The sequence below is a fragment of the Misgurnus anguillicaudatus genome, chromosome 8 (genome assembly GCF_027580225.2).
Source record: "Misgurnus anguillicaudatus chromosome 8, ASM2758022v2, whole genome shotgun sequence".
Lineage (NCBI taxonomy): Eukaryota > Metazoa > Chordata > Actinopteri > Cypriniformes > Cobitidae > Misgurnus > Misgurnus anguillicaudatus.
In genome coordinates this window covers 19886165-19899524 of record NC_073344.2, presented here as the reverse complement: position 1 = coordinate 19899524, position 13360 = coordinate 19886165, and the positions used below count along the sequence as shown (strand labels likewise).

Sequence of the window (13360 nt, the reverse complement as noted above, 5' to 3'; positions counted from 1 at the left end):
TTTCTTGGGTCAGAGAGATCTTTTTGAAACTGAACGGTGCAAGGTTACTCTACTTCTGAAACAACATAAGCTGGTTGTAGTCCCTAGATTCCCGGCGAAACGAAACTGGAGGTCAGGCTAACTCGAAGCTAAATACAGCAGTAAAGTGAACGATCTCTGAGTCCTCTAACACCTGCCACATAACACTTTGTATATGTTTACTGGTGACTTACCAATATGACTGCGGTGTGTTGATGCCAGACTCAGCTGACCCCAAAGAGACAGCAGACAGATGCCCAAAAGCAACAATCTCCTGCCCACACACTGCAGCTCCCTCTCTTTCATCCTACAAACACACAGAAAAACACAATTAAACTTAGTTATTATGACATTGAATGATCTACGACAAAAACACACAGTAAATAGCTCATTTATCGTAAAGATTCCTGCATGTACAAAGATATTGTTGACCATATTACCATAGTATTGTTTGAGTACAAGAATAAAGCTAAACATTGCTTGACGGTATATATATATATATATATATATATATATATATATATATATATATATATATATATATATATATATATATATATATATATATATATATATATATATAATCATATAATAATAATATATAATATGATTTTACTGTATTTCACGTTATATGGTAATACTGTATTTCAGCTGTACTGTATTTTAAATAATATGATATGGTGTTTTAAGCAAGGTTTTTTTAAACAGGCTCTAAAGGGACCCCAAAAAATATTTGGAAACAATACGCTGTCTTTATAATATCAAAATTACTATTTATTTAAAGGAGTTTAAATGTTTTTATACAATAAATTTATTTAAATAATTTAAATCCTAATTTCAAATTTTAAAGAAATAAGTCTTTTTACTTCATTCTGCTCAAAAACGCTCAAGATGTGTTTAGTGCCAAGAGAGGTCACACTAAACACAGACAAAGCCCAAAGAAGACATTTAGTCCTGAAAATGATTTATTTATTTTTTGTACATATTTCCTGTATTTTCTGTTTGTATCTTAAAGGTGCAGTGTGTACATTTTAGCGGCATCTAGTGGTGAAGTTGCAAATTGCAACCAGCCTACTGCCCAACCCTCGCTTTTTAAACGCATAAAGAAACTACGATAGCCACCACCGGACAAACATTTCATCGTTGGAGACAACTTAGTAAAAAAGTTAAGGGTGCAGTGTGTAATTTTTAGAAGGATCTCTTGACATAAATGCAAAATAATATACAAAACTATATTATCAGGGGTTGTATAAAGACCTTTCATAATGAACCTTTATGTGTTTATTGCCTTAGAATGAGACGTTTTATCTACATACACAGCGGGTCCCCTTACATGGAAGCCGCCATTTTGTGCAGCCATGTTTCTACAGAAGCCCTTAACGGAGAAACTTTTTTACTAAGTTGTCTCCAACGATGACATGTTTGTCCGGTGGCGGCTACCATAGCTAGGTGAGCAGTGGACTGAGCCGTTGGTTGCAATTCGCAACCTCACCACTAGATGCCACTAAAATGTACACACTGCACCTTTAAGAGATAACCCTTGGTATTCATAATCTGAGGTTTTACACTGACCGTTCCTAAATTATGAGTGAACGTTTTCATTTGCATATTTGCGTTGTCAACAGTCATGATTGGATAAAAACGTATGTCAAACTGACTGAATTAAAATAGCGCGCTGCCGCTTTAAATAACCGTTTGTCTCAGGCTTCCACATCACTGACAGAACAGGGCGCAAAGTAAATCTCTCTAGGCTGTTTAAAGCCTCTGGGATGTCATTTTTACTCTAATTTAAGTGTTTTAGTACACAGATTGTGATATGAGGTACATGCTTGTTAGTTTCTGATTGGCTGTCTGTTGCTAAGCATCGAGTCACAACATCCTAACCCCACTTCGTTTCACACTGCATGCGTTTGGCACCACAACGTGGGGTTAACCCCACAAAAGCAGGGTTAACCCTGTTTCTAAATTGCATGTGTGAAACGCTCCTTAACTTAGGGTTAAAAGCGGGGTTTAGAATGAAGATAACCCAGGGTTAAGCTCAGTGTAAAAAAGCCCTTAAAAATGGCACAATGCACCTTTAAGTCTCCTGAGAAAAAGACCCAGAAATGTTTTCATAAGACTTTTTGAAGAGATGCCAATGATGTCACAAGATGGGCTCAAGTTTTCAATCAAAATCAACATGAATATTTCATAAACATTTTTTCATCAAATTTACCCAAATCCAGCATTTTAACAAATGTCTTATTTGTGTCTATTTTAATTTCCCCTAAGCAATTTCAGGAGAAACATCTTAGTTGAGGACTCTATGACAGAGAGATCTATGAAAGGCAACTCTGAACAATAAAATCTTCCTGTGGGAACAAGCACCTGCAAATAATAGCATGACCTGGAAAACACAAGATCACAAGCTAAAGGACAGAGATCCGAACAGCCATTAATTTTCTCAAATATCACCCATCCCTCAAACGATTGACACAATCTCATTCTTTCACGGTGGTTTGTTCATGTCTTGAAAACACAGTAATCTTGATATACTATCAAAATGCTGCCGGCCAGCGTTTCCTTCTCAGTCTTTGACTGAGCTTTGGCGAAAACATAACACACAAAAGCAATATGATCAGCAGTAACTTAGACTCTGGAGACTTCCCCGTCCTTCATTACACAAAACTACAAAAACATTCGTTCAAGGCAACAACATTTAAATAACCCGGTTTGAGGTTTTGATATGCTAGGCATTTCTGAATCAGTAGTATTGAAGAAAAGGGACTTCAAACACACAACTCTATAGTAGGGCTGCATGATATTAAAAAAAATCAATATAACCTGCTAAAAAAATGTATATATGATATGCAATATGATAATACTTTAGGTTTGTAAAAGCAACTTTTTTACCTAAAATTATATAAACAACATACATCAAAAATCCTAAGTTGACTGAACCACAGCTTTTTAATCGCGCTCTCTCTTGCTCTCTTTCAACCCCATAAGCACAATTAGCCTCTCTGCCCGCAATAACCGCGCAAAGCCGATGGGGTTCATGAGCTTATGAGGTCGTTGACAAGTTACTGTAGTTCAGGTATTGAAAACACACACAATAAATAGCTGATGTCGCCCTTCATGCACCCAAAGGGCTTGCACGTATCGATTAAAAACAGACATGGGTAAATAGGAGCCAAAGAGGTCAGAATGTTTTTTAGCTTGTCCAAGTGGGCATGTTTTGGTTTGGGGGCAGAACAAACCTTCAATAGTGTAGCTTTTGACAGTTTAGGAAACAAACAATGACAAGCCATCGCTGTTGCCCAATCAAATCCTTAGCTGCAACATACAGTACATGACCTGATTTAGGGTGTAACATATGGCCAGCGAGTTCACTGGTAATTGAACTGTCAGTATTGTTCATTCATTACATTCGAAATGGAAGGTCAAGCCGGGCACATTGCATTGTGGGATACATTAGTCCCCAAAAATAGAATAGAATATAGACTTATATACGATAGAATAGAATAGAATAGAATAGAATAGAATAGAATAAAGAATAGAATAAAGAAAAGAGTAGTGTAGAGTAGAGTAGAGTAGAGTAGAGTAGAGTAGAGTAGAGTAGAGTAGAGTAGAGTAGAGTAGAATAGAATAGAGTAGAGTAGAGTAGAGTAGAGTAGAGTAGAGTAGAGTAGAGTAGAATAATGAATAGAATAAATAGAATAAAGAATAGAATAGAATAGAATAGAATAGAATAGAATAGAATAGAATAGAATAGAATAGAATAGAATAGAATAGAATAGAATAGAACAGAATCAAGAAAAGAACAAAGAAAAGAATAGAGTAGTGTAGAGTAGAGTAGAATAGGATAGTATAGAATAATGAATAGAATAAATAGAATAGAATAGAATAGAATCAAGAAAATAACAAAAAAAGAATAAAGAAAAGAGTAGAGTAGAGTAGAGTAGAGTAGAGTAGAGTAGAGTAGAGTAGAGTAGAGTAGAATAGAATAGAATAGAATAGAATAGAATAGAATAGAATAGAATAGAGAATGGAATAAATAGAATAGAGAATGGAATAAATAGAATAAAGAATAGAATAAAGAATAGAATAAAGAAAAGTTTAGAGTAGAGTAGAGTAGAATAGAATAGAATAGAATAGAATAGAATAGAATAGAATAGAATAGAATAGAATAGAGAATGGAATAAATAGAATAAAGAATAGAATAAAGAAAAGTGTAGAGTAGAGTAGAGTAGAGTAGAGTAGAATAGAATAGAATAGAATAGAATAGAATAGAATAGAATAGAATAGAATAGAATAGAATAGAGAATGGAATATATAGAATAAAGAATAGAATAAAGAAAAGTTTAGAGTAGAGTAGAGTGGAGTAGAATAAAATAAAAAAAAGAATATAATAGAATAAAAAATAGAACAGAATCGAAATAGATAGGATAGGATATACAATAGAATAGAATAGAATAGAATAGAATAGAATAGAATAGAATAGAATAGAATAGAATAGAATAGGATAGAATAGAATAGAATAGAATAGAATAGAATAGAATAGAATAGAGAATGGAATAAATAGAATAAAGAATAGAATAAAGAAAAGTTTAGAGTAGAGCAGAGTAGAGTAGAATAGAATAAAAAATAGAATATAATAGAATAAAAAATAGAACAGAATCGGAATAGATAGGATAGGATATACAATAGAATAGAATAGAATAGAATAGAATAGAAAAGAAAAGAATAGAATAGAATAGAATAGAATAGAATAGAATAGAATAGAGAATGGAATAAATAGAATAAAGAATAGAATAAAGAAAAGTTTAGAGTAGAGCAGAGTAAAGTAGAATAGAATAAAAAATAGAATATAATAGAATAAAAAATAGAACAGAATCGGAATAGATAGGATAGGATATACAATAGAATAGAATAGAATAGAATAGAATAGAATAGAATAGAATAGAATAGAATAGAAAATGGAATAAATAGAATAAAGAATAGAATAAAGAAAAGTTTAGAGTAGAGCAGAGTAGAGTAGAATAGAATAAAAAATAGAATATAATAGAATAAAAAATAGAACAGAATAGGAATAGATAGGATAGGATATACAATAGAATAGAATAGAATAGAATAGAATAGAATAGAATAGAATAGAATAGAATAGAATAGAATAGAATAGAATAGAATAGAGAATGGAATAAATAGAATAAAGAATAGAATAAAGAAAAGTTTAGAGTAGAGTAGAGTAGAGTAGAGTAGAATAGAATAGAATAGAATAGAATAGAATAGAATAGAATAGAATAGAATAGAATAGAATAGAATAGAAAATGGAATAAATAGAATAAAGAATAGAATAAAGAAAAGTTTAGAGTAGAGCAGAGTAGAGTAGAATAGAATAAAAATAGAATATAATAGAATAAAAAATAGAACAGAATAGGAATAGATAGGATAGGATATACAATAGAATAGAATAGAATAGAATAGAATAGAATAGAATAGAATAGAATAGAATAGAGAATGGAATAAATAGAATAAAGAATAGAATAAAGAAAAGTGTAGAGTAGAGTAGAGTAGAGTAGAGTAGAGTAGAATAGAATAGAATAGAATAGAATAGAATAGAATAGAATAGAATAGAATAGAATAGAATAGAATAGAATAGAATAGAATAGAATAGAGAATGGAATATATAGAATAAAGAATAGAATAAAGAAAAGTTTAGAGTAGAGTAGAGTGGAGTAGAATAGAATAAAAAAAAAGAATATAATAGAATAAAAAATAGAACAGAATCGAAATAGATAGGATAGGATATACAATAGAATAGAATAGAATAGAATAGAATAGGATAGAATAGAATAGAATAGAATAGAATAGAATAGAATAGAATAGAATAGAATAGAATAGAATAGAATAGAATAGAATAGAATAGAGAATGGAATAAATAGAATAAAGAATAGAATAAAGAAAAGTTTAGAGTAGAGCAGAGTAGAGTAGAATAGAATAAAAAATAGAATATAATAGAATAAAAAATAGAACAGAATCGGAATAGATAGGATAGGATATACAATAGAATAGAATAGAATAGAATAGAATAGAATAGAATAGAATAGAATAGAATAGAAAAGAAAAGAATAGAATAGAATAGAATAGAATAGAATAGAGAATGGAATAAATAGAATAAAGAATAGAATAAAGAAAAGTTTAGAGTAGAGCAGAGTAGAGTAGAATAGAATAAAAAATAGAATATAATAGAATAAAAAATAGAACAGAATCGGAATAGATAGGATAGGATATACAATAGAATAGAATAGAATAGAATAGAATAGAATAGAATAGAGAATGGAATAAATAGAATAAAGAATAGAATAAAGAAAAGTTTAGAGTAGAGCAGAGTAGAGTAGAATAGAATAAAAAATAGAATATAATAGAATAAAAAATAGAACAGAATAGGAATAGATAGGATAGGATATACAATAGAATAGAATAGAATAGAATAGAATAGAATAGAATAGAATAGAATAGAATAGAATAGAGAATGGAATATATAGAATAAAGAATAGAATAAAGAAAAGTTTAGAGTAGAGTAGAGTGGAGTAGAATAGAATAAAAAAAAAGAATATAATAGAATAAAAAATAGAACAGAATCGAAATAGATAGGATAGGATATACAATAGAATAGAATAGAATAGAATAGAATAGAATAGAATAGGATAGAATAGAATAGAATAGAATAGAATAGAATAGAATAGAATAGAATAGAGAATGGAATAAATAGAATAAAGAATAGAATAAAGAAAAGTTTAGAGTAGAGTAGAGTGGAGTAGAATAGAATAAAAAAAGAATATAATAGAATAAAAAATAGAACAGAATCGAAATAGATAGGATAGGATATACAATAGAATAGAATAGAATAGAATAGGATAGAATAGAATAGAATAGAATAGAATAGAATAGAATAGAATAGAATAGAATAGAATAGAATAGAATAGAATAGAATAGAATAGAGAATGGAATAAATAGAATAAAGAATAGAATAAAGAAAAGTTTAGAGTAGAGCAGAGTAGAGTAGAATAGAATAAAAAATAGAATATAATAGAATAAAAAATAGAACAGAATCGGAATAGATAGGATAGGATATACAATAGAATAGAATAGAATAGAATAGAAAAGAATAGAATAGAATAGAGAATGGAATAAATAGAATAAAGAATAGAATAAAGAATAGAATAAAGAAAAGTTTAGAGTAGAGTAGAGTAGAATCGAATCGAATCGAATCGAATAGAATAGAATAGAGAATGGAATAAATAGAATAAAGAATAGAATAAAGAAAAGTTTAGAGTATAGTAGAGTAGAGTAGAATAGAATAAAAAATAGAATATAATAGAATAAAAAAATAGAATAGAATAGAATAAAAAATAGAACAGAATCGGAATAGATAGGATATACAATAGAATAGAATAGAATAGAATAGAATAGAATAGAATAGAATAGAATAGAATAGAGAATGGAATAAATAGAATAAAGAATAGAATAAAGAAAAGTTTAGAGTATAGTAGAGTAGAGTAGAATAGAATAAAAAATAGAATATAATAGAATAAAAAATAGAACAGAATAGGAATAGATAGGATATACAATAGAATAGAATAGAATTAGAACAGAATAGAATAGAATAGAATAGAATAGAATAGAATAGAGAATGGAATAAATAGAATAAAGAATAGAATAAAGAAAAGTGTAGAATAGAATAGAATAGAATAGAATAGAATAGAATAGAATAGAATAGAATAGAATAGAATAGAATAGAATAGAATAGAATAGAGAATGGAATATATAGAATAAAGAATAGAATAAAAAAAAGTTTAGAGTAGAGTAGAGTAGAGTAGAATAGAATAAAAAAATAGAATATAATAGAATAAAAAATAGAACAGAATCGGAATAGATAGGATAGGATATACAATAGAATAGAATAGAATAGAATAGAATAGAATAGAATAGAATAGAATAGAATAGAATAGAACAGAATAGAATAGAATAGAATAGAACAAAACAAAACAAGAATAGGAATAGATAGGATAGGATATACAGTAGAATAGAATAGAATAGAATAGAATAGAATAGAATAGAACAAAACAAAACAAGAATAGGAATAGATAGGATAGGATATACAGTAGAATAGAATAGAATAGAATAGAATAGAATAGAATAGAATAGAATAGAATAGAATAGAATAGAATAGAGAATGGAATAAATAGAATAAAGAATAGAATAAAGAAAAGTTTAGAGTAGAGTAGAGTAGAATAGAATAAAAAATAGAATAGAATAGAATAAAAAATAGAACAGAATAAGAATAGATAGGATAGGATATACAATAGAATAGAATAGAATAGAATAGAATAGAATAGAATAGAATAGAATAGAATAGAATAGAATAGAATAGAATAGAATAGAATAGAACAAAACAAGAATAGGAATAGATAGGAAAGGATATACAGTAGAATAGAATAGAATAGAATAGAATAGAATAGAATAGAATAGAATAGAATAGAATAGAATAGAATAGAATAGAATAGAATAGAGAATGGAATAAATAGAATAAAGAATAAAGAAAAGTTTAGAGTAGAGTAGAGTAGAATAGAATAAAAAATAGAATAGAATAGAATAAAAAATAGAATAGAATAGAATAAAAAATAGAACAGAATAGGAATAGATAGGATAGGATATACAATAGAATAGAATAGAATAGAATAGAATAGAATAGAATAGAATAGAATAGAATAGAATAGAATAGAATAGAATAGAATAGAATAGAACAAAACAAGAATAGGAATAGATAGGATAGGATATACAGTAGAATAGAATAGAATAGAATAGAATAGAATAGAATAGAATAGAATAGAATAGAATAGAATAGAATAGAATAGAATAGAATAGAATAGAATAAAGAATAGGGCTAAATAATACAACAATGTTATGCTATAATAAACTGTACATTGTAATAAATGTAGTAGATCATCTGGGAAACAACAAAATTTGACTCTCCTATGACTCTCTGCATCATCTGTAAAACTCTACACGCCACAGCAGCAAGTGACTAATGATGTTAAAGATAGAAATAAAGGTCTTTAAGATATATTCAGAGACAAACAAGCTCTAAGAGAAAAGGAGCAATTGGCAAAGCACTCAAATGCAATAAAGTGTGACAAAAAAGTAACTCTCCTCCACCTGTTTTACCGTCAAAGAAAGAAATGCTTTCAAAACGAGCAATCCAGCCCACTGCGTCTGGCTAATTAGTCCCATTGGAACGCCCCTCATGCAGATGGCAAGATGTCTGACATATTTATTTTGGTCCTTCTCTCCTTTCTCCACTTCTCACGCTCACCCACCTCGTACGAATAGAGACGGAAAAAGCATCTCATCTCGCAGATGTAGACAAGCTCTCCGGGCTTGCTTGACCTTGCTGCGTGGATGTAACTGCGCTAATACGCAAGAACAAGAGACTGGGGTGCACAGGTATGTGCGCGCCTCCCCACGGGACTCAAGGAACCGGGCGCTCGAGGCTCGCATCTGCCAACTTAAGATTCGGAACATCTGTTGGGTGAAATGGGGAATCAAAGAAGGAGGAGGTTTGAGATGAAGAAGGGAAAGATGGAAGAGAATGAGAAGGGAGGGATGCGCGTGCCTCAGGTGCAGTTACGGGTCCAAAGCATCACTGATGGGCCTTGATGAGAGAAAACCAGGAGGGAAAACAGAAGCTTGCGCACAAACTTTTTTACTACAAATCATCTTCAAACGCTCTTTGGTTTCAAGATGCCCTAAACAAAAATGTTGTAAACAAACAACACACGTGAGCGTACCATTGACTTAACAATAAGACTGATAAAAAAACATCAACACATATGGTTGTATTGAAATGAATACGTCTACATATGGTGGGCAAGCTATCAGAACACTTTGTATGGCACTGTCAAATGCATCAAAAGAGACCTTTGGTTCAAACCTTATGATGAATTCTGATGCTAACCAATATGGCACCTTCAAAACAATGAATCATTTCCAGATTCAATAAAATAAAAGAGTTGGTAAAATCAATGTCAACTAAAGCAGGGAATACGGAAGTGTGATGAATACCCAATTATGATGGTTCATACACAAAAAGGCTGGGATTTTTAATGCAGCGTTGGGTCCAAAAGGGATTAACCCAAACTGTTGGGTTGTAATTTAACCTATGCCGGGATGTTTTAACCCATTGTTGGGTCAAATATAAACATTTAAGCCGACGGCTGGGTTTGTCCCTTTTTCACCCAACGCTGGATTGAAACCAACACATCAAGTATATACACTCTTTAAAAAAAGGTTCCCGAAATGTTAATTTTTGAGCTGCATGATATCCATAAGGAACCCTAAAACACAGTTAACGGTACCCATTGAATTCCATCGTATTTGTTTTTCCTACTATGGAAGTCAATGGTTACAAATAGCTGTGTGCTTACCATCATTTATCAAAATATCTTCTTTTGTGTTCATCAGATAAAAGAAATTCATACCAGTTTATAACAACATAAGGATAAGAAAATAATGTCCGAATTTTCATTTTTGGGTGAAGTCTCCCTTTAACACACAGATACTTTCTGTTTTACAAATACTGAGCCTCTAAGGTGACATTGGAGTAAAAAAAATCAAAAGTTTAGTTTCATGTGCTCATGTGAAACTTTCATGTGCAGAATTTTAAATTATTTTTTTTAATTTTGTTTTGCGTGCTCGCGTGAAACTATCACGCGTGGACGTGAAAACTATCGCGCGCACTTGAAACTAGTCCACGCACACGTAAAAGCGAAAGTTTCACGTGCGCACTCAATAGTTTCATGCGCGCACGCGAAAGTTTCACGTGAGCACGCGAAACTAAACGCAGTAGTTTTACGTGTGCACGCGAAAGTTTCATGTGAGCATGCGATAGTTTCACATAGGCCTGTCGCGATAAACGATAAATCGATTAATCGCACGGTAAATAAAATGAGCTCGATCATTTTTTTAGGCCGCGATAATTCACATTTGCATGCTTGTTTGTTTTCCTTGTCTCTCTCTCTCTCTACCAAAGAGACTGGATGACCGCTCCGTGCAACGAGTGACAAGGAGTGAACCCTCGTCAGTCATTTGTCAGTCGCATGATCTGTGTGGGGAGGGGGGACTCCTGGCGTAGCCTATCACACTAGGCGTACTGAGGAGGATGAGCGCCGTGTGAGGAGTGTAGCAGGAGAAAACACTAGTTGAGACGAGAGTTGGAGAAAAAGATGGATTTACTAGAGGCTGTTTACCCTTGTCATTAACATGCGTTTTCATCGATCAGATCACAATGTTTTACGTCTTTTCTGACACAAGGTGAACAGTGCTATTTTTAGCCTTTCATTGATAAACTAAAGCGGGTGATCTCCGCAGTTTCATTTTGCAAGCGTGTGAAAGTTGCGCGATCTTATTTCATCAATTGTGCTGAAAATTCAGAGAAAGCTCTAACATATACATGTAGAAAATACTGTGCAGCATGTTTACTTGCTAAACAAGCAGTGGACATAATATTAGTTTGGGTCCGTATAAACTCATAATTACTCCCGCTGGCGTTTAAATGACAGCAGAGAGACTCGCCCACCGTCTCGACAGACCACCCCTTCACAGTATTCAGGACAGAAGCGGTCGAAAGTGGACAAAAGAGACGGATTTAAATACCAGGTGTAAACGTGATATGTCTCTCTCGTCCACTTATACCACGTGTAAACAGCCAAGTTTCAAAACCAAACGCTACAGCTGCAGTGTGGGAGTACTTTGGATTTAAACCTAATGACCGAGGTGAACCACTAAACCTGAACGAGCCGTTTTGTCGCATTTGTGGTAAAAACGTAGCACTTAAAAGTGGCAACACGACAAACATGCATATGCACCTAAAACGCAATCATCCTGTTATTTTGTTCATTTCTTGTGGATATTTAAAATGTCTTCCAGTTCCAGTATTACTTATTGTTTAGAAACAAAAGTTTATAGATCTTTGAAAAGGTGTATCTGCATTATTATAATGGTCCCGGAGCATCAATGTTATCGTCTATCGCGATAAATTCCGAGGCAATTTATCGCCTAGCAAAATTTGTTATCGTGACAGGCCTAGTTTCACATGCGCACGTGAAACTAAACTTTATTTAATTTTTGCTTCATGTCCCCTTAGGGCAGGGGTGGGCAACTCCTGGTCCTGAGGGCCAGTGTCCCTGCAGAGTTTAGCTCCAACCCTAATCAAACACAGCTGAAAAATCTAATTGAAGTCTTCAGGACTGTCTGGAAATGACATTCAGGTGTGTTTAATTAAGGTTGAAGCTAAACTCTGCAGGACTGTGGCCCTCGATGCCCACCCCTGCCTTAGGGGCTCCTTATACAAAAGTTTTTGATAGTGAAAAAAGTTTTTCAGACTATATAAGAATTTAAGAAAGACGTAGTTCTTTCAAGAACTTTGACAGATCATTTCTTTGGGGAACAAAAAATGGTTCTCCTATGGCATCGCTGCAAATAAAGCCCATAGAGCCTTTTTTCAACTCTTTGTCAATTAAAAGAAAACATTTGCATAACAAAACATGTTCCTGATGAGGTTTTATGTTAATCTGTAATACCGTGATTATCCACTAGATGGCCAATTTATAAAAAAAACTAAAGCAATTTGTTTTTACAAATTTTAAACTCTGTGTATGTTTTGATAATCGTTCTGAATCTGATCTCCAACAAAATTCCTTCACAAAAATGCAGTTTGATAAAAATGAGTTTATAAGCAGAGAAAAAATATAGATAGTATGAAAGTTTTTCCCCATTTTGTTTGTTTGTTTGTTTACTGTTTGTTTAAAAGCAGAGGGTCTGTTCTTTCATTTGATATATTTGTATGTTTATATAATTAAAAAAAAAAAGATGCTGGCGGGCATTTTTTCAAAAAATGGCTGGTGGGGAATGAGTTAAAGGGAAAGTTGACCCAAAAATGAAAATTCTGTCATTATTTACCCAGCCACCCACTTAAATGAGGTTCTTAATTCTGTTGAACACAAATAAAAAAAGATACAGTATTTTGCTAAATGATGGTAACCACCCATTGACTCCATAGTAGGAAAAACAAATACTATGGAAGTCAATAAGTAATGTCGACTGTGTGCTTACCATCAAGATATTTATCAAAATCTTCTTTTGTGTTTAAAAAAATATAGAAATTCCTACAGGTTTTAAACAACATGATGATTAGAAAATAAAGACAGAATTTTCATTTTGGGTGAACTATCCCTTTAAGAGTGTACTTTTCAAAGTTTTAGCTTTTTTCACATTAAATGCATAACATGTACTGTTGCTA

The 13360-nt window shown here is 31.8% G+C and overlaps 1 protein-coding gene across 1 annotated transcript in view; it reads right to left on the bottom strand.

The window, feature by feature from the left end:
• The window catches only part of tafa3a (TAFA chemokine like family member 3a), a 141137-nt gene that overhangs the window by 58295 nt on the left and 69482 nt on the right, over positions 1-13360 (bottom strand). The window contains exon 2 of the mRNA XM_055213640.2: positions 213-325. Within this exon, the coding sequence (XP_055069615.1) occupies positions 213-324 (112 nt within the window). The 5' untranslated portion in view covers position 325. The remainder of the gene's footprint in view (positions 1-212; positions 326-13360) is intronic.